Source organism: Etheostoma spectabile, chromosome 6, assembly GCF_008692095.1.
Source record: "Etheostoma spectabile isolate EspeVRDwgs_2016 chromosome 6, UIUC_Espe_1.0, whole genome shotgun sequence".
Taxonomy (NCBI): Eukaryota; Metazoa; Chordata; class Actinopteri; order Perciformes; family Percidae; genus Etheostoma; species Etheostoma spectabile.
Genome location: NC_045738.1, coordinates 19,540,045 through 19,563,001, shown reverse-complemented (window position 1 = coordinate 19,563,001; position 22,957 = coordinate 19,540,045). Strand labels below are relative to the sequence as shown.

General features: G+C 39.6%; 4 protein-coding genes across 11 annotated transcripts in view; 2 read left to right on the top strand and 2 right to left on the bottom strand.

The window, feature by feature from the left end:
- The window catches only part of tmod4 (tropomodulin 4 (muscle)), a 28,467-nt gene extending 24,916 nt beyond the window's left edge, over positions 1-3,551 (top strand). For both annotated transcript variants that reach the window (XM_032517605.1, XM_032517606.1), the window contains exons 7-10: positions 784-891; positions 1,727-1,870; positions 2,003-2,147; positions 3,136-3,551. In XM_032517605.1, the coding sequence (XP_032373496.1) occupies positions 784-891; positions 1,727-1,870; positions 2,003-2,147; positions 3,136-3,158 (420 nt within the window). In that variant the 3' untranslated portion in view covers positions 3,159-3,551. The remainder of the gene's footprint in view (positions 1-783; positions 892-1,726; positions 1,871-2,002; positions 2,148-3,135) is intronic.
- On the bottom strand, positions 3,369-10,753 carry scnm1 (sodium channel modifier 1). Of its 5 annotated transcripts, none has more exons than XM_032517624.1 (9): positions 10,664-10,753; positions 9,612-9,643; positions 9,327-9,397; positions 9,122-9,210; positions 8,260-8,354; positions 7,579-7,679; positions 7,338-7,486; positions 6,039-6,147; positions 3,369-5,950 (listed from the first exon to the last, which is right to left on the bottom strand). In XM_032517624.1, exons 3-9 carry the CDS (start codon positions 9,338-9,340, stop codon positions 5,839-5,841), a joined length of 669 nt encoding a protein of 222 aa, XP_032373515.1. In that variant the 5' UTR covers positions 9,341-9,397; positions 9,612-9,643; positions 10,664-10,753; the 3' UTR covers positions 3,369-5,838. The 5 variants fall into 5 exon arrangements, with proteins under 5 accessions (XP_032373515.1, XP_032373514.1, XP_032373512.1 ...); XM_032517623.1 differs by having other exon boundaries at positions 9,612-9,648; positions 10,664-10,747; XM_032517621.1 differs by having other exon boundaries at positions 9,612-9,648; positions 10,573-10,737.
- lysmd1 (LysM, putative peptidoglycan-binding, domain containing 1) lies at positions 10,145-14,245 on the top strand. The gene is made up of 4 exons (XM_032517625.1): positions 10,145-10,568; positions 10,617-10,824; positions 11,242-11,552; positions 13,574-14,245. The coding sequence occupies exons 2-4, from the start codon at positions 10,645-10,647 to the stop codon at positions 13,755-13,757; spliced, it is 675 nt and encodes a 224-aa protein (XP_032373516.1). The 5' UTR covers positions 10,145-10,568; positions 10,617-10,644; the 3' UTR covers positions 13,758-14,245.
- Positions 14,246-14,660: 415 nt separating this feature from the next.
- tnfaip8l2b (tumor necrosis factor, alpha-induced protein 8-like 2b) lies at positions 14,661-22,957 on the bottom strand. Of its 3 annotated transcripts, none has more exons than XM_032517629.1 (3): positions 22,943-22,957; positions 16,657-16,998; positions 14,661-15,732 (listed from the first exon to the last, which is right to left on the bottom strand). In XM_032517629.1, exons 2-3 carry the CDS (start codon positions 16,972-16,974, stop codon positions 15,490-15,492), a joined length of 561 nt encoding a protein of 186 aa, XP_032373520.1. In that variant the 5' UTR covers positions 16,975-16,998; positions 22,943-22,957; the 3' UTR covers positions 14,661-15,489. The 3 variants fall into 3 exon arrangements, with proteins under 3 accessions (XP_032373520.1, XP_032373518.1, XP_032373517.1); XM_032517627.1 differs by having other exon boundaries at positions 16,657-16,983; positions 22,943-22,956; XM_032517626.1 differs by lacking the exon at positions 22,943-22,957 and adding an exon at positions 22,274-22,566 and having other exon boundaries at positions 16,657-16,980.

Here is a 22,957-nt window from a genome sequence, read left to right as displayed (position 1 = left end):
AGGAACAGGAAATGAGGAAGGGGGCAAACACTTTTTCACACCACTGTACATCCACAACAGGTGGGCCAATAGCAGTAAACTGAATGTGCCTCTCATGACCGGAGCGGTCAATCAGAACTCCCAACAATAGGGGTGTTTACGATTTGAATTACAATTATCCTGTCAACGATTTGAATCGATTTGATATCATCCAACCTTTCAAGGACACCAGTTTCCACATACCCATCAGCATACATAGAGAGACATGGGGAACTTTCCATAAGATCATCTCTCGATGCAAATCAAACCAGCTATTAGTCTAACTGAAATAAAACCATGCCAATATCTATATATGGTGAAGGACATGTGATGATGTGAGGGGGCTATTTTAATTCCCATGGCCAAGGGAACTTCATCAGGATGCACAGTGTCCTGGTCCATGAAATAACTGGCCTTTTAAAAAAAAAAAAAATCTGCCTGCCTTTATGGGAATTTACATAAAAGTGTGTGTATACTTATGCCCCCTGTATCTTAAGGAAGAACATTTATTCAAGTACAATACATTATTCATTCACAAAGAAAATTGGTGTCCTTTTAAAGGTTGGATTTTCCTAAATTTTTTGAATTAAGGCATTAAGATTAATTTCCAAAAGATGTTATTTTTTTTTTTTTTATTCCACTTTTTAATCAACTTTAGCCTGGATGTGTAAACTTTCTCAAGCCACTGCACACCACGTGATTGTCCTTGTTAACGAATGAGAACATAAAGCTGGTGAGGGTGACGTCCCTCTGTCTTTGCTCCAGGACATTCCCATCCCAACGCTGAAAGAGATCTTCGAGGCGATGAAGGGAAACTCTCAGGTGGAGTTTCTGAGCATCGCCGCAACCCGTAGCAACGACCCTGTCGCCTATGTGAGTACCCGAGGAAACGGCAGCTCAGCTCACTGACGTCTTTTCTACTGTTTTGGTTTTTTCATTTCGTTGATATGGAAGAAAAATATGTCATATGTAGATATTAACCCTGTCTTCCCGTCAAAATTGAAACTGAACACTTTTGTTGACACTTTTAATTGACGTTTTTAACTTTTTCTTACGTTTTTGTCCCTTTTTTCAACACTTTTTTTTTGTTTGTTGATGTTTTCAACACTACGTAACACTGACTGATTAACTTTAGTTTTACAGATATTTTTGGAATTTATGGTCAATGAACCTGATTTATAGGAAATTATACCTAATGTTTGAACTAGAAAAGCAGAAATTAGGAATCATTTAGACTAAAATTAAAGGAATGCATGATGATATATAATCACAGACTGGTATATGTCAACTTTTACCCAATACTAATTGGAAACCACTTCAATTTTTTTTCAAAAGCTATAAAATTGAATAAGACCCCAATGAAAGTAGAGATGTGTACTTGCCAAAGAGCGTTGGAATCAATTATGTTAATTTGGGTATGTAAAAAGAACACTGATATAGGAAAACGAGGACAACATGAGGGTTAAAACCTGGCAGGCACAAAACTTTTCTGCATCTCTACCATTGAACCCTTAAGTAAGAATTTAATTACATTTAATTTCAACATTTGTTATAATCCTATCCACCATAAAAAAAGAAAAAAAATGTAGTACCATGGAATGTTTTAGATAAAAGCACTTTAAAGCGTGTGTGCGTGTGTGTGTGTGTGTGTGTGTGTGTGTGTGCGCGTGTGTGTGTGTGTGTGTGTGTGTGTGTGTGTGTGTGTCAGGCATGTGCTGAGATGTTGCAGGAGAACACCAGCTTGCAGAGTCTTAATATTGAGTCCAACTTCATCACTTCAGACGGCATGATGGCGATCATCAAAGCAATGGCCAGCAATGCCACACTGGTGGAGCTTAAGATTGACAACCAGGTCTGAAACTCTAGATGTACCGGACTGTGACGTCTGAATCTGCCGTCTGATTGGTTGACACGTCAGTATTACATCAGAAGTGGTCCGATTCGATGTGTGTTTTGAGAACTCTTGTCTCCCCTTACCATACAGAGGCAGAAGCTGGGAGACTCCGTTGAGATGGAGATCGCCTCCATGTTGGAGAACAACTCCAGCATCCTCAAATTCGGATACCACTTCACCCAGCAGGGTCCGCGCGCCAGAGCCGCCATGGCCATCACACGAAACAATGACATGAGTGAGAATCGCTCCGAAATTTAATCTCAAATTGAATTTGTCCATGTAGAATTATGGAAAAAATGGAGTAAATAGTTAGGCGTCAACCATACGTTTTTTAAAAATATAGTCTACATTGCCATGGCCGGGGTTGATTTTTACTGGCCCGTATACAATTTCTTTTTTTTTTTTTCTTTTTTTTTTTAATCAGTTGTTTTTTTCAAATAACTGCCTAAGGCCTTAGTAAATTGTTATATTTTATCTTAATTTACAATGTATAAACACATCATGGATAGTGTCATAAATGAGTGGAGGTTATTATTTTAAAAAATCGTATCTAATTGTAATAATTAATTTACCAGAAAGACTGGGTTTGTTTGGCTCATACATTTTCAGGTACCCTTACTTTTACTATGTAAAAGAGTTTGAGTTGAAACATTTGTATTTTTTAGTTTCCAAACTTAGAATAACTGCGAACGAGACGTGAACAAATGATTGAAACTTGCCCGAAGGGGGCAAATGTTTTTCTTTAAAGATTATTTTTTGGGGCTTTTCCCTTTTTATTCGATGGTGACAGTGGATAGACGAGGAAAGGGGGAGAGAAAGAGATGACAAGCAGCAAAGGGCCGCAGGTTGGATTCAAACCTGGGCCGCTGCCAAGGACTCAGCCTACATGGGGGGGCATGCTGGGTGAGCTGGAGGCCGCCCCAGCAAGTGGCTTTTTACCTGAACTTGCCCAACGTGGCGTTTTACTTGCCACGGGCCACCGGGCAACCCTTACTGTTGAACCCTGATATTCAGGATATATGATCTGCACAGGGAGAGATTTGTGTGTAAAAATGATCTTAAATGCAGTTATTGGCTAGGTGCCATTAGAAGAATTAGATGTAAACTTTTAAATACAGATTTCTAGGCTTATGTTTAAGTGAAATAAATGAATCTTGAGCAACCATCTTTTTTTTTTTTTTTTTATTATTTTATGTCATATTTCTTTTTTTTCCTCTCTGCAGTTCGCCAGCAGAGATTAAGATGAAAGCAACAAGGAGCAAACAAAAGAAGAGCCTCTTTTAGCCCCTCGGAGCCTGCAGACACAATCGTGCCAGCTTTCCCAATGTGGAGCCCCACAGCCGAACAAATCCCCCCCCCCCCCCTCCCCCCCCAAAAAATTAAGATGGGTCGTTGTGCAGCCCACCTAACATCCATGTCTAACCATTTCATGTCATTAACCCCAGCCAGCTTTGTGTTGTAGACTGCTGTATTCATCATAAAGCCATGTATAGGTCACAAGCAAAATGTGAAGTGTCTTATTTTTTTTGTGCTTTTTAGTTTGAACACCGCCAACATCATCCCAAACCAAAAAACACTTTCATAAAATTTCATTTTCATTCATGAAAACATTTTTAATGTGGTGCTATCTTGTGGGAGAAAAAAAAAACTGTAAATACTTTAAATAAAAGAATGTATTCAAGTATTATTTTTTTTGTAAATGCTTGGTAATTTTAATTTGTATTGTATCCACACCTTATCTGAACATCGCACATTTATATTGGATATGTGAATATCATTCTTAATGAATATTAGTTCAAATGCACCAAAGAAGCACATACTTTGGTGCATTTGAACGTCCCCAGCTGGAGCTGCACAGAATCATTTTGCAGAAGCTCAGATGGACATTTAATCGTGTAATATTAATTTGCATTAGGGATACCGGACACACAGGATTTCAAACGACACGTTCACAATATGACAGCAACTCTGCAGGATATCATAGATTGACATGTACTGCAGCATTTTGGGGTTTGAACTCTTCATATTAAGAATCATGGCCCTTTAATCTGTCCTGATCCTCTGACTTCCCTCAAGCACCTGAGCTATTTTTACCCCCCCCCCCCCCACACCCCTGATGGGAAATTGTAACCTAGTCCACTGGCTTGAGTTACCTTGTTCAAATATAACCCAATTTGAAGAGGGTTACACCGGTGGGCACCCACAGAGATTTATGAACAGAGACAGCTGCTAACCTCTGAGGATGTTGACAGCATTGCTGGGGTTCCTACACTACACCCCGCCCCCCCCCCCCCCGACCATGTCTTGAACCTGTTCCATTTCTCTGAGGTTCTCAGATGTAATGTTAAGTTTGACAAGGCCACCAAGTAATAAGAAGAAAGCTGACTTTTAGACCTCTAAAGGTCACATTTTGCATCACCAACATTTGGCCTCTTAAAGTGAATAAAAGTGCCGCCTCGCCACGCTCTATTCCAAAGGTTTCTCTCCCCTCAGATTGTTGTTGCATCGTTACAACACGGCTATATTTTTAGATTGTAATGCTGGGCACCATGCATGCTATGACAGTAGTATGAGCCATGTTGTTTCGTTTGTATTTTTGTTTTCTGATTTGCGTCAGAGGTTTTGTGAACGTTGTATGCCTTTAACAGCAACTTTTTTCAGGATAACTATCTTCAATCAACTGTCCTTCGGTATTCTTATAATAACCTAAACATGTCCATGCTTCTGACTTAGTCCTCTTAGAGTGCTGATAAATGTCCTGAGTGCTGTCATCTCCTCCCGCCATGATTCCACCTTCACGAAACGCACGTTGTAGGCTACGCAGTGCGCCTGCACGGCAACTTTGGGACACGCGGATGTAGCTGGGAAGGATTAAATACACGGTAATTATTATCGTCAACATTGTTATCGTGGTTTACCGTTACACCCGTAATCGTTACATCCCTAGTTTTAAGAGACATTTAGATGAAAAGACAAGTGTTTCAAGCTTTCAGTTCTGCTCTTGTGAACCTTAAGGGCCCATGAACAAGGTGTAAGGCTGGTGTTGGTCAAGTCAGTTTGTTAACACTGTTTTACAGTCACACTGTGCCAAGTCAAAAGCTGAGATCCGGAAACATGGCAATATTACTAAAAGATGTCAGACAGGGCAAGAAACATGCAATCAGACAGACAGATTGTGAACAAACCACAGCGTTGGCAAAACTTATTTCGAATTGAAAATGTAGGCAACAGGTTTAATAATTATTACCCAACTATCCGTCGCAAACGTCCACAACAGTTTACTGACTGGCTTCCCAATTCAACTTTGACCTACTGGCTTTTGCCATAGTTGACTCAATATGGATGTGCTCACTTTCAATGTTTAGCTCCATATAAAGTGGTTTCGATCATCTGAATGAAATATGAAACTACTGCCCTAAATAATCATGAACCACAATTATCCTTTTGAACTGAGAAAAAACCCACCGCCAGTGCCAGAAGAGCCTTGGTTCACAAAATTGTATTCTCTTGAAATCTTAATTATTAAAAATCTGCTTTATGTTACTGTAGTAACAAAACCAGTAGCAAACATTGTCAGCAACTTAAGAGTGACAGGAATTTGATATAAAACAAAACAAAAGGGCTTTTGTTTTTTTTCTGTCTAATTCTGTAAATTGTTTGCAAGTGGAAATTACACATTCTTAAATTGTGAGTTTCCTGGTAAAATAAAAGCATCAAAAGCTGCAGCTGGTGATCACTGGTGACCAGCAGGGATTTAGGAGTACATATGTTCTGGAGAATGAGCACAGATAAACCATGGAACTCAATGTAAGGTTGATGAATAGTACAATAACTCTTTAATGGAGTCCTTGCACGTGGTGCTCCGGCCTCTGAATGTACCAATGTGGAACAAGTTCATCTGTGTTTTCCCACAGTTCTTAGTTGTCTTAGTGACTTGGAGGTTGAGGGTCAAACGAAGTAGGCTCCTCCTCATCTGAATCAAACTCCACATTCTCGTCCCTCACCCACTGGCCGCTTCGGTCTGGCAACCACCCGTCACTAAGATATAGACAAAGCAAGACCTTCTAGATCATCTAGTACTGAGAATGCACAACTTCCGCCAAGTGAAATGAAGTTGTGTACATACCTTTTGAGTTTGAGGTAATGCTCCAGCTCCCTCCTCCTCTGCGCTGTCATGGGCTCTGCCTCCCGTGTCACTGCCTCCGCCTTAATGTCTGCCTGTGACCCTTCACTGGCTACACAACACACAGCATGCACAGTTAAAGCAAAATCAGAACAGGGTTTTTATCGACACAAAATCTGAAAGCAAAAGATTTCCTATTACAGAACCTGACAAAAATTCCAAAAAAAGAGTAACTCGGGAGAACCCCTGACCTCGAAGAAAAGACACCACTGTTAAACACCCTTTAATCAATTTCAGCACTTAGCAAATAAGGTACACACCTGTAACTTAAGTCACTTAAAGTGCTCATATTATGCTCATTTTCAAGTTTATAATTGTATTTAGAGGTTGTGCCAGAATAGGTTTGTGTGGTTTAATATTCAGAAAACATATTTGTTGTACTGCGTATTGCTGCCGCGCCTCTTTTCACCCTGTGTGTTGAGCTCTCTGTAGCTTTAGCTTTAGCTACAGAGTGAGGCCTCTCACTTCTGTTCCATCATGGTTTATTTATAAGTTGGCAACTTTTGTTTCTAAAGCTTGGCAAAAAAGACAAGAAAGTTTATATTTTTAGGGCAGTGTTTCTCAAATGGGGGTACGTGTACCCTAGGGGTACTTTGGTGGACTGCAGGGGGTACTTGAGATATTGAACACAATGTTTAATAGTTACAAGGCTGTCGTCCAGAACATCGTTCCTCTTTATGCAGTTTTTCCTACCAAAAATGTGACATTTGTGTCATCTTCTTTGGACCTATTCTTGCCTCTTTCCTTCTAGTGTTCTACTTTTTACAAGTTTCTCGCTGTTTTTGAAAAGTTATGTAACTGTTTTTGAAGTTTTTGATACTACTTTTGACCTATTCTTGCCTGACTTCCTTCCTTCTTCTACCATCTTTTTCCTAGGTTTTGTCTTTTTTACAGTGGTTGTCTCCTTTTCTCATTAGCATTTAGATGTTTTTCCCAGTTACAAAGCTGTTGTTTAGTAAATATACCACTGACAGTGCTGTACTGTTCCTCTTTATACAGACTTTTTTTTTCCTACCAAAAATGATTAGTGCTGGTTGGGGGTTACTTTGCTTAAAGAAACTATTCAAAAAGATTAAAAGAAGTTATTGAAAAAGGTTTAAGAACCACTGGTTTAGGGTATGTGGTTACTTTGGCATCTGGTCCTTTTTCCTAGGCTGGGCGTATTTTATTGAACGCATGACACAATAATGAGAAGAAATATTCAAACAAATATACATATCTTCAAACAAAACAGACTTTTACCTGCTGTGCAGCCACCTAATGTGCTTTGTGATGAACTGTTTGTAACTTCAGTTTTCCGGCATGCTTTTTCTGGTCCGGATGCTGTTTTGCTGAAAGAGTTGTCACTGGAATCTGAGCCGATTCTCAGGGCTCCTTCTCCAGATTTTGTACTTGAAAACGACAACAGATTTATGTTCATTAAGCAGCGTTGTAGTTCTTTTTCTTGAAATATTTGTAGGAATCATTTTACCACTGCATTCACCTGGTTTTAGTATGGCAGCTGTTGTATGGTACAGTCTTCAATAAGGCGTGATGTGTCAGCTTCCGTGTTTGGGCCAGTAATGGGGCTGAACACGAGGGCTCCTTAAAACACAACCAAACATCTGTTTATAGAATTGTAGAAGATTCTCAAAAGCCACCGAGTGCTCGCTCAGAAGTCAGCTCTGCTAAATGCTCTGCCAAGTGCTGTTCATCTATTCCACAACAGGCAACAAATTAGTTTTAAGTAGGATATCAGCTGTCGGGGTTATATGGTAGTCACAAGGGGCGCCACACAATGCCCTCGACACAAGACAACAATATGACTCAGTGGTCTCAGTCAGTCAAAGAAAGATTAGGTCTGTTCAGTCATTGACATTCTGCCTGTTGCATGATCAGGTTGAATTCATGGGTTCTATGAAGCATTTACTTCTTCCTTATGCAAATACATGCATCAAGATATTCTGAAAAGTTCACTTAGCACAAAGTTCTGGGCCCTAGTAGAAGGCATTTTATACGGGCCCCTCTCCGCATCCACAGCTATTCATTCTAGCATCTTTTTCGGCACTCCTCACATGAGGAAGGGCCTGGGTACTCAGTCCCCTTTTCCCCCCAGTCTGACGCCCATGCAACTAGAGAGAGAGAGAGACCTTATGTTCATGTTTTACATGTTATAGTTACCAACCTGTTTTGAGTCTTCAGTCTGGACATAGTTTTCGTGGTGCCTTTTTGTCACTTCATTCTTCAACCGTGCTTTCTTGCCATAGAATGCTTTTAATCCTACATAACACAACATGAAAAAGAATAAATGTTTATTGGACCTACAATGTCGAACATGCTTTCACAACAGTAAGATGTGCACATTAAAAAAAATCGGAGGATCAGTTGCTCAGCAACATAAGTTACGTTTATCTTAACTGCCGAATTGGAATCTAACTTTTTGACGTCAAGTCCAGACATTCCATAAAGTAACGTGATTATTTTGCCCAAGAGCTGAATCAATGAGCTAAATTTGTCAAAACACAAGGCTGTCTATTAGGGGTGGGGTAAAAAAATTGATACAGCATAGTATATACTATGCAATATTTTCAGTGGCAATACTATATCGATACACAGGTGCAAAGTATTGATCTTTTATTATGTGTTGGTGAGTTTGTCTGCTTGACAATCCCATTGTTTATTATTATAGCAATAAAATTGAAGGGATATGAAAAAACAGAAAAATGTTTCTTTTTAGATAAAACAGATGTTGACAAAGTGTTTTTGGGGGGACATCATTTAAAATTGGGAAAAATTAGAAGTTGGACAAAAGCTTATAAATTGCAAAATATCGCAGAATATTGCAATATGTTTAAAATCACAATAATATCGCATCGTGGCATAAGTATTGTGATGATAGGCGTCTGGTGATTCCCACCCCTACTGTCCATTAGAAAGTTACACTAGCTGTCTCAAGAAAATAAAGGAAACCACTACCTAGACATAAAATAACTCCGGGAATTAACTAAACACTGTAAATAAGAGTGTCTCTTTGCATTGGGTATCACCTTCTAGATGCTTCTTCCCGTTTCTGTGGACTGTCAACGTATCAACTGTATCAAACACGGGACGGTAGGAGCACACGAGGCACGTGTATCTAGAAACAGGATGACCAGGTTGAATTTTAACTTCATATCATCCGTTTAAATGCATTTTACAGCCATTAAAAAACTCAAGATACAAGATTTTGTTTCCCAAACATGTTCATTTCACCTTCCATTTTTCATAAGAGCTGCTTCATCTTCTGGAATATAATGAGACAAAAGATCTGCCACGCGCCGTTTCTGAAACGCAAGACAATGATATTGGTCAGCAATAGTAGAGTGGTTAACACATTGTTTACAGTTTCAGAGATTCATCTCTAACACTACAGCTTGCTAACTGCACTTAGCCATAGATGTATGTATATGGCAGTCAGCTAGCAGGATGCTAACCATAACAACATGGATAACCCTTCACTAAAGTAACTTTTAGAAAAGCTTTAAAGTAAATTGTTACCTTCAGGATGTTCAACTGACTCTTGTCATCGCCTTCTCTTTTAAAAGACATAATTATTATGGTTATTAATCTGAAAACAGACGTCAGTAACAGGTTAGCATAGTTGGCTAGCTAGCTACTTCACGACAACAAGAAGCTAAATGCTGATAGCAATGTTGCGTTCCTAGTCAACGGAGGAAATAGGAAATACAAGCTTCCTAATTAAAAAATACCGTTCAGCTCAGTTTCTATGTAGTAAATTGTTTTGATCTCAGAGCTAGTAATTGGCAATGGCCAATTTATCTTAATCTTGAGAGACTATACAATTATTACAATGTCTTGACTAGACTAAGTAACTTATTATATTTTGCATTCGCTTGGTTTAGAAATGTTTGGTATACCTGTAAACATTCAACTTCAATATATTTAAAACACGCTAAATTTGTCTAACGCTCAGAAAAGTTAGTTGGTTATTAATAATATACAGTCAATGGTTTAAGCATAGATATACTGCATGAAATTAATTTAAAGATAGATCCAGCCTCAATATGTCTCGGGGTTTTCCCATTTTTATGAATGCAGCGCAAGTAAAGTGTCATGGGAATTCAGTCAGCTGAACTCGGCAGTCATGGCAACATATGCAGCAGACAGCTTACTCCAGGAAACAACTTTCTCTGCAGCTTTTCAGGTTTTTGTTTGAGAGATGTGGTAGGTGAAACTTGTTGTCAAGTAAGTTATTGTCATTAACTGTGGCATAAGTTCAACGAGTATCGTTAGCGAGATACAGACATAGTTTGACACTCTGAAAAAAAGAACGAGCGTCAACGTTAATTAGCTAGCTAAGTGAAGTTGAAAGCTTAGCTGGCAGGCTAACTAGCTAAGCTGCTAGGTTGCTTACTTCGCATATATTTAGGCTAAGTAGGCTGTAAAGTAGGCTGTATTCTCATGATGTGAACAACATGTAAGATGGCTTGTAACGTACCGCAATTGTTCGGTTGCCAACTCAACTCAACGGCACTTAGCTAGCTAGCTGTTAGCTAAGTGGTTCGCGACTATGTCCGGGGAGCGAACACCTTTGCCAGCCGGGGGGAACGGCTTACTCCGCGGGGGCCGCACGAGGTCTTACGGCAGTTTGGTCCGTTCTCCGCTCTCTCCGGTTCGCCAGAGACGCATTGAACACAACATCCAGCCAGGAGAAACACTACAAGGCTTGGCCCTGAAATATGGAGTGTCTGTAAGTATATATTTTTCCTTCAGCAATTAATTTATGTCAATATTGGAAATTATAGGGATATTATTCCTCCGCATTGAATATAGCTTTATGTAATGTGATGATATGCAAAATATGCATATAATGTTATTTGTTAGAACTACCATATACATGTTTATTATTGTTGTCTTTTGTTTACGTCTTATTGTGGTTAAGTGAAATAAAGTTTTATCAAAAATTACAAGCTGTACAGCACTTTTAAATGAATTAACTGTTTAATTGGAGTGCTGTCTTGCTCGTGATTTGAGTAAAAAAAAAAAAAAAAAAAAAAAAAAAAAAAAAGTAAAGAGAACCAAAGGTTATATTTTCAGCGGGCGAGCTAGCTTTAGTCAAGTTAAAAACCAGTTTACAGAAGGTTGATGAGGTAATCTTCCCTTCCAGATGGAGCAGATCAAAAGAGCGAACAGACTGTACACCAATGACTCGATATTCCTGAAAAGGTCCCTGTTAATCCCTGTGCTGTCAGACTTGGACCACTGTAATAACGGGGTGGATTTGGTTCAAGAGAACAGTGAAGAAGACTGTGCCTCTGCTCAAAATGGGCACATGGAGAGCTCCTCAGAGAGGAAGCAAAATGATGGCGAAGAAAGGGTGGCAGACCTTACTCCAGTGGATTTTTTGAAAAGGTTGGATTGCTTGATAAATCAGTCGAAGCAGGCTGCTGTCAGAGGATGCCAGGAAGCAGAGCAAAGGTAAGACTACATGGCTCTCGCGGGCTTGCGTGTACACTGGTTGTTCTGACACAGTAATGCTTAGGGCCGCACCATATGAGGAAAATATAACGGTATTACTTGCTATAAGTAAACTAATATTAAAGTGTACTTTTAGTATTCTGCTAATATACAACAATCTGCTTGTTGAATTGAAAATAAATGAAAGGAAATCATTTCCAACATTATTTTATTGAACAAATTGAATGTTGAGTATAAAAGGCGGCACAAAAAAGTTACAGTAACATTTTAAAGTGCAGTTTTCTACAGATTTTCTTTCAGCTAACACAATTTTTTTTGAGTGTCTTTCACGATGTTTTGCAGCCTTTGGCAATGTCTGTATTTATGGCGGTATATATGTGCCTCATTCCTGAACAAGTAATTTAATGTTTTGAGCAAACAGAACTATATTTTGCAAGCACATAAAATAACAGTTTGAACAGGGACACAAAATAATTTAGTTTGAGTTAACATAAACCTATTCTGTGCTTAATAAATGTATTTGCATGTTTGCTATTATCCATGTTAACGTGCAGTAATAACCCCTCACGCAGTTTGCTCATGTGCCCTCTCAAAAACTCTCACTGCGCGCAGGTAGACGCTGCTGCGCTCGGGTCATGTCTCCTTCGCTCTCAGCCTCTGCACACTTGTTACGCTGTGAAAAATTTGAGCGAGTGTGTCAAGAGTTGAGCGAGGGAGACGTGACCCGAGCACAGGAGCGTCTACAGTCTGCGCGCAGAGAGAGTTTTTGAGAAGGCCTATGAGTAAACTTTGTGAGAGTGGTTATTGTTGCTCGTTAATATAGATGATAGCAAACATGCAAATACATTTATTGAGCACGGAATAGGTTTGTGTTTACTCAAGCAAAATTATTTTGTGCAAGTGTTAATTCCTGTTCAAAACGTAATTTTACATAAACAATGTTATCTGTGCTCAAAACAAACAGTTACTCGCTCAGGAATGAGGCACATATATAACGCCAGTTAATACCGCAATGAAGCTAAAAAACAAAGCAATATATTGTTCAGCCCTAGTTTTAATCCATGTTTGTGTTGTGAAAGAGTCCTCAAGTTATAGCTGCTTCTGTGCTGCTATTTGGCATTCCAAAGGTTAAATATATTTCATGTACCACAGCACCATTACGTCTCCCAAGGACCAGTTACTCCTGGTAATGGTCAAGTCAAATACTTGACAGAAGGGCTGGGTATCGTTCAAAAATGTTCGATACTTGTCCTGGTACTGATACCAATATCGTGACTATGATACCGGTTCCTAAGCAATACTTTTTTCAATACCAATTTTATAAAACAAAAATATATTACAACATTACAGCACAAATATTTTTATATATTTTTCAGCTCCTACTACGTGACTCTACGTTACTACAACGTGTAACGTTAGACAGCCAATCACCAGCCTTATTAGATCTTGGTGGAAGCATGCTGGGTGCTTACTGGCTCACTGATGCTAATGAGATTTACTCCTTAAGGTATTGGAATTGGGTATTGAATGACGAGGCATTTTTTGACACTCTATACTTTAGAAGCAATTAGGTCAGTGCCTAAACGGTATTGAATTTGGTACCCGGCCCTATTTGAATGTGAGGTAAAAAGTGTGGCACGCTGCCTTATTATGCATTTATACTGCCAACGTTTCGCCGTGAACATCATCAAAATAAATAGTGAAATGCTTATGGAGCCTGAGTGGGCAACAGCTTTTATTTATTTAAAAGTCTACTTCTAGTGGTCAGCAACTCACGGCAGCCCTGGGTGTGTGTTATACCAAGTGAGTCCAATACTTAACAAACCCTTCCACCTCCCTGGCCTCCCTATTCTTATTAACCACTTCCTGCTTTGGCACCAAATGTAAATAAAGAGACCTGTTTGATATATTTGCAGGAGTCATACTATCATATCTAAAGCCATGCAGTTTGTGAGGCTGATTATGTGAATTATGTCAGTCTTAAGACTTACTTTATCTTCTCATCTGTTTATTTGTCACAGGGTTGCTGCCCTAGAAGCAGCTTGCACCAGCAGGACATCAGACTGTCGGCCGCTTACAAGGTCGCAAAGTGTCAATTTGTCTTCCAGAATGCAGCAGCAGGCATCACATGTGGCAGTACCCCTAACTATCACCAAACTCACCAAGAAACTGAGAGACCGCGAAGATGAGATCTTCCAGCTGTGACATGTTGTTCTTCCTGTCGCACCCTTGATCATTAAAGAAACTTTCCCAGAAAGCCACATCGCATGGTTTGGCCTCCAGGACAGTAGAGCATTATATATAAAGTGATCCTGCTGCTGAATGGACTTAAAAGTATTGTCATACTTGCCATATTTAATGTAGACCTTGACAGGTTTTTAAAAATGAATACTGCACTTGTAGCCTTTTTTCATTCGTGAGATGAACTGTAGATGATGTGTGAGTTTAGCTGTGTTTAGCATGTTTTCAACAGCAGGAAACTAGCGTGAAATATTGAAACTGAGAATTTGCAGTCACAAGTTGCTTCAGTCATATAACTCGTCATATTGTCAACCCAACAAGTGGTTTGTGTAATCCTACCTCACAGCCCGATGATGCAAAGATGGCCAAGTTTTGTGACTAAAACCTTTATCCATGGTATGAATATATATATATAACTGTAATATTACTGTAATATTAGCACAATGTTGCTCTGTTACTGCTGAAAGAATTAAATTTATAATGTAGCCAAAGTTTAGAAAAGAGACATATTTGAGAATGTTTTTAAAGCAATCTTTTTATTATGTTATTCATATTTCATTTATTTTCATTTACCAGTTCTTTGGGGGGGGGAGGGTGTGTGTGTGTGTGTGTGTGTGTGTGTGTGTGTGTGTGGTGGTGTGGGTGGGTGTTTGTGTGTGTGTGTGTGTGGTGTGTGTGTGTGTGTGTGTGTGTGTGTGTGGTGTGGTGTGTGTGTGTGTGTGTGTGTGTGTGTGTGTGTGTGTGTGTGTGTGTTTGTGGGTGTGTGTGTGGTGTGTGTGTGTGTGTGTGTGTGTGTGTGTGTGTTGGTGTGTGTTTTAATAAGGGTGTCAGTCAGGGCTTAATTTATTCCCCCCATGTCTGTTTTTATTATGTCTTTGTAATGTAAAACCCTAAGAACAACGCCTGTCTTAATCTCCAGTAAGATCCAGTCTTCAGAGAAACATGAATTATAGGTTTAACATTCAACACTATTTAAGAGTCAGTCTTTTGGTTGATGCTTCTAAAAATGTTTTGAAGCTGAGATTGCAAAGTGTCTGTCTAAGTAATTTTCTTCTGTGTGATTATTTGTTTATTATTGGCTGCATTGACTTCCAGGCACTGAAGTAAATACTGTGCATTGAGTTGCTGAAGCGGCGTCTTGACCAACAGATGGCAGTGCTGTATTACAGTGGCATTGTTCCCTGTCTGTTCTCTTTATGAAATCTTTCCAGCTGTTCTAACTCCTCCTCCTCCAGATAACCTAACATCAGTAATTCTATGTGAAACATGTCAAGGCCTCAGACATTTCACATTGGATGACATTTCATAATCTAAAACAGTTGATATAGTATGAACCAATTTATATTCAAGTTTGGTTTTGTCTCAATAGACAGGTGTATATATCACAATTATACAGTATCATACAGTATCATCTCTAAACATAAAAATCTTGAGTAATGATAGCACGTTCAATTTATCTCTGAATCCAGAGCACAAATGTAATGGTGCAAATGTAACGCACTGAGTCAACCAACTTTTATTTTTTAATCTATATGTTCTTTGAGAACAATGGGGCAACAGTTTTGTTCTCAAATCAATTGTCTTACGCTGCGAGTCCTCCGCAGCGGTAAGACCAATTGTGTTCAACAGGTCTGAGTCTTAGCTGAGTATGCCTGTTGATCTCCCAGTGTCTGTGTGTAATTGTATTAGTTCTATGTCATATTGTCCCGTCCTCCATAAGTTTGTCGAGTCCTTTGCAGATCTTGGTAAGGTGGTCTCGGAAGGGGCCGCTGGGCTCGTACAGTTTGGTCAGGAGCTCTGGGTCAGAGAAATGGTTGAAGACGTGGTTGATGCGACCGTGGGATTTAGGGGTGAGGTGGGTGTTGACTAGCTTCAGCAGCAGATCCCTGCAGCTGGTCAGGAGTTCTTCCATCACTGCTTTGTCAAAGGTAAAATCCACCTGCACCAGCCGGGAAATATAATGTCAGAATGTTACTGTTAGGGTTCATCTCCAATATCTGTATAGGACAAAAGACATGATCTAATAGGGGATTTGTAACTGTCAGATGAATTGGTAAATATATTAGTATCAAACTCATGTATTCTGAATCAATCAAGTCTTTTATCAGGATATCTTTTCTTTCTGAAAAAGTAATTACATGAAATACAAAAGTTCACTTAAATACATACACTTTATTTTATCTAGAAATGACAACCTTTCTTGCAGTTGTCATTTAGATGTAAAATTTAAAAGTGGTACTATACAACCCTATTTATATTCTGTCATGTTATGAAAGCAGCGATTGAAAAAATAAATTAAGGTCATTGAGTTCGTAGTTGGACTTAAATGAAACCAAACACTTCATAAGAATTCTCCAAATCCAGAACACAGGAATAGATAATAGTGGAGTTTACAGTTTTCTGGTAATTGCAGCTTGTTTTAATGAACTTGTGAACAATTAGACTGCTGGTGTCATATTATTGTCATTTATCTGTTTTTATTGATCCGAGTAAAGCTTTCAAATAGAGCTGCTCATTTATGGAAAAAATCATAACAATGATTACTTTGGTCACTATTGAAATAATGATTATTTAACGTGATTAGTCATCGTCCTTTGGAAAGATTATTGAACTTAAACAAATAAACAGTAAAAACACGTTGAACTGTTACATTTGCCCTAATACTATTGTCATTTGAACTTTTATTTTTATAGAACATAAGACAAAATAAGTATACTTGCAAAATGTATTGTGCAAAATAATGAATTGTACTGTTTGTGTGATCATTAGGAGCAGAACTCGTTATTGTCAGTAAAATTTTGATTAATTGCACAACCGTACGTGCTAAAACCCGCATATAAACAATTAATATTTGGAAACGTACCTCGTAAAAGCTGATAGCCGTCATGGCCCCCTGGTGCAGCTTCTTCTTAAAATCGGTGGCCACTCCCAGCTCCTCTGTGCTAAAACGGTTGTTCCTAAACAGCAAGCCAATCTTCACGGCAATCTTGACCAAGTCTTTGATCACCTTCTGGGCCTCTGTTTTATTACCAGAGTACTCTTTGGAGACGCGGTATAGTTCATCCAGGATCTCGCTGGTGGTGTCGTCAATGAACATTTGGACAGAGCTTTTGGTGGCCATGGAGCTCAGGATCTTCTTCTGCGCCCTCAAGGCCATGTCCTTGGAGCTGAAGGAGTCCATGGTTGCCTGAATTGTCAGAGAGACAAGGCCAAAGACAGTGATTAAAACTGCAGTAGTACATGCTTAATTAATAGTTTCCCAACATTTGTGAGAACTAACAGGCTACAACTGGACTGACATTAGCAAACTGCACATGATACTCCCAATCTCAGAGACACATTTGCATTTCCCGCTTTCTCAGAATAGATTGTGAGCTCACTAGTGTGTATTAGACAGCCGTGTTACACCCAAAATGTAGATGTCTCTGCAGATGGAACGTATTTCTGTCCATACATGACACCAGATTACAGCTAACCCATAGGAATGCTTGCGCTGCTTTTCTCCATTACATGAATACAAGTGCTAAATGTAAGAGTGAGTACCCATGCAACCAAAAAAAAGATATTCATAGACTCAGCCTTTAAAGAACAGGAAGAACAACTTTCACATCTGTTTGCTGCTTGGAACAATTTCATGTCTTTTACTGGCAGATGACCAGCTCCAGTGGACTAGTTGCAGGTTAAATGCCATGTTCAAGGGCCAACCGTTTGTTTTTATGGAGGCTTGGGGAGAGCAACACATGTTCACCTTTCTTATCCACATTTCCAAGATGATCTGGGGATTTGCACTGGCCTCTCTAACCATCAGATTGCCAACTATCCAGTACATTTCTCTGAAACAATTGTTAACAATTTACGTTAAAAGTTTTTACCCTTTTATAAAAATAGTAAGTAGAATTAAGTAAGTAAATTTATGTCTACACACTGCTGAATTAAAAACACATCAACACATCAAATTTGAAAACCTCAAATTTTAAACCTGGCTTTTTCTGTAATATTAGCTCCAGTACGTGTTTTGTTTTTGTATCTAGCGTGCACATATGATGCCAACAGGGGAAAAGTACCATGGAAGAGCCTCCACAAAGGCTTTTAATTTCTCCACTGAGACTTTTACCACACATAGCATCCATCACAGAGAAACCCCTGGGAGGTCATCAGCATGCATACTGCACATTATGATCCAACTACAAAACCCACTGTTTATCTTTGATTGTCAACACAGTTTGAATTAATTCCTTTTTAATTACATTTAATTTCCGCTAATCTCAAACATGCAGGCGGATTTGAAGTGAATCATTCACAGAGGAAGGCTACATTTTTATTTTATTTAGCTGATGAGCGTACAAAGACTAGGCAAACAAAATAACGTTAAATTCTTAAATCAGAATAACAAATATTGAAAGGATCAGATAACTCACAATTGATGAAGCACATGTATGTCTTTGTAGAAAACATGATAGATAAGTTATCTCACAATCACACAAACGCACACATAATAAATTTGAAGTCTTGACTTCTGCTCCACCTTAGTCCAAAGTATTTGCGACGAGTGAGACGGAATCAACAAAGATGTACGGTATCTGTTGCATACATCAGTGCCACTGTGGCTTCTGTGTATCCTCTCTTTACTTCCTGTCCTTGCATTCTCAAATATAGTTTGCTTGTTCAGTTACTTCTTACTACATCTTTCAGTGTAATCTTCTGCACTAAATCCCACTTCAGGCTTGTGTGGACAAGTATTTGAGGGAAGCAGGAAGGCTGCATAGCTGAAGCAGGCCCATGCCCGCTTTCTCCCAGATTGCATTAGTGGTGGGGTAGGAACAGAAAGTGAGCACCTCGAACCCATTGGCTACCTTTAATCACTTGCCTGGAATCTGCTTTTGTACAAAACAACAGCTGTTATTGAAACACCCTGCGCATTAGCAACAGCATACTGTCCATAAGCTGTCAATTAAATGACTGCCTGATGGTTGGTTTAATGTGTTTTTTTCATGCTTGTTTAATAGGGATGTAACGATGCATCGTGAATCAGTTAAAATTTGATATAAATGTGTAAATATTACAACCTGTTAAGATTTGATGCTATTTGTAATGGCCTAGGGCGTAATCTACTTTTGATTGTATTTGTTTGACTTCCAATGTCACTACTTCTTAGTTCATTTATTTGAAGAGATTTTTTTTATATTAGTTATTTTAATGTGTGATTGATTTGATTTATTATTTTGGATCAGACACAATTTCAGTAGATCTGTTAATTTGCAGAGTTTATGTAAATGAATGAATATTCTTGTATAGGAATATATTTGTCTGCAGCTCATTCTGTTAAACAGTTGTGAGAAAATCGTGTCGTGAACTTAAAATTGTAAATCGAATTGGGAGTTGAGTGTATCATTACTTCCCTTCTGTTATATTAATTAGTTATTGAAATGGTAGTCTATATCCACGTGGTTGCTCTTTTGCAAATTGGAAATTCGGCCGGATGTCCAGTACCTTCCCCTTTGTGTTTTTAACTCCGGTGGATGTATGAGGACTATGGTCACCTGGTCCTCAGATCTCTGCAGGGTAAATCCAGACAGCTAGCTAGACTATCTGGCCAATCTGAGTTTTCTGTTGCGAAACTAAAACCACTTTTGAACGTACACGTTCCACCTAAACCAGTTCCTTCCTGATTCTATTTAGCAGTGGCACCTTGGCTTCGTCCGGCACTTAGCGACGCCCATGGCGATTGTGATTGGTTTAAAGAAATGCTAATAAACCAGAGCAAGTTTTTCTCCCATTGTGGAATGCTGTGTGGACTAGTCAGACCCTCCTCCGCGGTGCTGTGGAGGAAGGTCTGGCAAAGCGAGACTATTTAAATGATGACACTCTCGTTGTCCGACTCCAGTGATGCTCAGTCAGCACTCTGAGCAAACGGCTCCATGGCAAACCAATAAATTTGTGTTAATGCGTGCACCCCAATCCCAGCAACAACATCCCTAATAAGCAAACAGTCACTTTTATAGGCTATCTCACTCGCTTCCATTTTACATGCACAACCATTCGTTTTGAACAAGTGTCACGTTTCTAATGGCTCGCGTTGTTACAAAAGCTTTGGGTTCCCTGTGGGGAATTAAAGAACATTCATTAGATTAATTTCCCTTAACGGTGATAATGGAAGTGGAGCAGCGTGATAGCTATTTCAGATTCATGCTTCAATCTCATTTATTTGCTAAAAAGACTACAGGGATTTGAGGGACGTGCACAGTGTGTAGTCATCAGCCAGTATCCCACATAGTGAAAATGTTAAGTCCTCAGCTGGAGCTTGGCTGCTTGGCTTTTTGTGCTTCTACATTGTTTGTTTTGGTGCAGATCAGTCAGAAGGTTGAGGATCTTTGGAGAGCCCTGAAACGTTTGTTTGCTACAGCAGCACATTGCCATGAAACCACTTTTCTGTAATGGACGTCAGTCACATCGAACGCTTCCAATGTTGAGCATTAATTTTGCGGAAGAGATGGATTGAAGGAGGCTTTTAAGCGTTGGTTCGTTGTTGACATCAAACAGCGAGTGACTGCATTATATGTTCAAGTGTTTGTTTCTCTCCCAAATGCCTGCTGGATATTGACAAGCACCTGTGCACTGCGTGAGATCTGAAGAACCAGAAGTGCAAAATAAAATAAATAAAAAAGCAGAAGTGTAACTATCACAGTTGAGATAATTTGTACTTTGATTCAGAGTTACTGCAACAGCCAGGCGGTGAGGCATCTTTAAACGCTAGGTTAATGGACAGTCAGAGAGAGAGTGCTGATTGGTGGAGCCATCTAGGCAGGCAGGAGAGGAAAATATTTAGCATTCCTTAAATGACTCAAGCATTGAGCCTCAGTGTTTGCCTACATGTATGAACGTGTGAATCTGCATTTTTTTGAGTAAAAGTAGTTTCCAGTTGTTTTGGGATTTAGGTGTTTTTGTGACTAAAATAAATTGTGTCTTTTGTGTCCTCACTCTTTCTAGCAATGGTGCTTGTGTATGTATAAAGATAAATCCTCTCACAGGGCATAGTGAAGCCCCTTTTGACTCAGCCGATCAAAATTTGCCTCGTAATGTTACTCGAGCAGCAGGGCCTCGTCACCGTTAGCTCGACTGTCTTCCTCTCTGACTCTCATCATCAGGCCTGGGGACGGGTTCAGTGGAGACAGAGTTGTAGCTGCTGAGTGGAGGGGGTTAGGTCTCTTTTAGCTGCCCCGCAGCCTTTGATCAGATTGAACAATGAGAATGTTCCAGTTAAAAACCAACAACAACAATAAAGCCATATTACTCAGCTGAAAACAAGGCTACTGTTGAAAGGTCATCACTGAGCTATAAGGGGAGGTTGTATTGAGCTGGTAGAAACTTTTATTTTCTCCTGGTGAAGAACCAAACAATACCCATTAAATTACAGAATTCTTGTGTCCTTAGACAGCAGCCTTCTTTGCACGATGAGCATGTAGCCCAGGATGAAATGCCACTTCGGCTGTGTGTTCTGAACTGGGGCAACAGGGCTAAAGGTTCACATGTGTAGTTTTTGTTTTCTCGTACTTCAGTGGCGTCAAGATTAGGTTGATATTTTAGTTTTGAAATAAGTTAGTTGGATGGTGATGGCACAATGGATATGACGCATGTGGGAGATCTGGGTTTGATACATTAACCAACGTGTCCCTGAGCAAGACACTTAACACCTAGTTGCACAAGAAGTGTGCATCCTCTGAGTGTGTATATATATATATATATATATATATAGATATATATATATATATATCTATAGATATATCAATTGTAAGTCACTTTGGATAAAAGTGTCAACTAAATGACATGTGATGTAAAGTTTGCTAGTTGCTAGTTTGCCTTTTTCATTTGATAAATGTTATGTTTTATGTGCTTTTAAGTAACAGACAAAAAAGCATTTGGAAATCTTCAGAAAGCACATATTGCAGTTTCTCTTTCAACATTGCACAACTTTTACAAATAGCCGTTGCCAAACCCCGCCACCCATCTACGATGCCTCAAAAGAGAAGCGAAACAGGCAGCAGAGGCCCAGAGTTTGTATCTGTCCCTCGTATCTGCACTACAATGTGAGTGACATCGCACCCTTTCACCATATATGACTTTATCAATGACTTAACGTGCTTCAAGTCCAAGTAGGCCAGTGAATATTGGATCAGTCTACCGTCTGGAGAGTTAAATTGAGCAACTCCCAACTTGTGCAAACAATAGTGTGAGCTCTACATCTGTGCATTTCACTGTAACTTGTTCCAGCATGACTCTGAGCATACATGCATATCTCCCAACCCGCGCTTAAGATGGGGAAGTGGAGAGAGGTCACAAAATTTGTTCCAATCATCCCTCTACTCAGTCTGTCTCTTCTGGTTGCCAGCAATGGAAAAAAGAAAAGCAGAACTAAACACTTATCTGGACCTAGAGGATTTATTTATTTTATGGTCACATGAACACGGCAGAAGTTCTCTTACCTGTGTGTGTTGAGTCCCCCTCCCTCTTGGTGTGTGTCAGATATCTCTCTCTCACTCTGCTCTGTGTTTCAGGTTGACAGCCCAGGCCGGTTGATTTAATGAGAGCCCTTTATCTTCACCACGAACAGAACCAAAACCTGAAAAAACTGCCCTCATGCAGCGCTTCTGTCAGTGCTTCCACCCTGTCTTAAGATAATGTTGAGTTGTACTTCCTCAAGGAACTAACTTGCTATGACACACCTCTTTCTTTCTCTCTCTCTGTCTCTCTCTGTCTGTGTCTCTCTCTCTCTCTCTCTCTCTCTCTCTCTCTCTCTACTCTATCTTGTGTTTCCCTCTGAAATTTAAAATCAAACTCTTCAAACCCCCTGTATTTCTCTCTTGCCCTGGCTCATCACACCTTGGCACTCTGTGATCCGGTCTGTGTCTCTCTCTCTGCTCAGCTCTGTCTGTACTGCTGACGTTGTGCGCCTGCTTGTTCTGACAAGTGAAAACCCCAGAAAGAATTTAGCAATGATCCAGGGATGCAGCCAGTTGATAGGGGAGTGGCTTTACCCCTTGTTTTGTGTTCACCTTGGTTGGAATGCCGCTCCTGTCAGTGCGGCTGAGCACCCTGTCCCTCCCCATGTGTCTCCTATTCAAGGTAGAATCAAAACAATGAGTAGCCAGGAGTGTGTGTGTATGTGT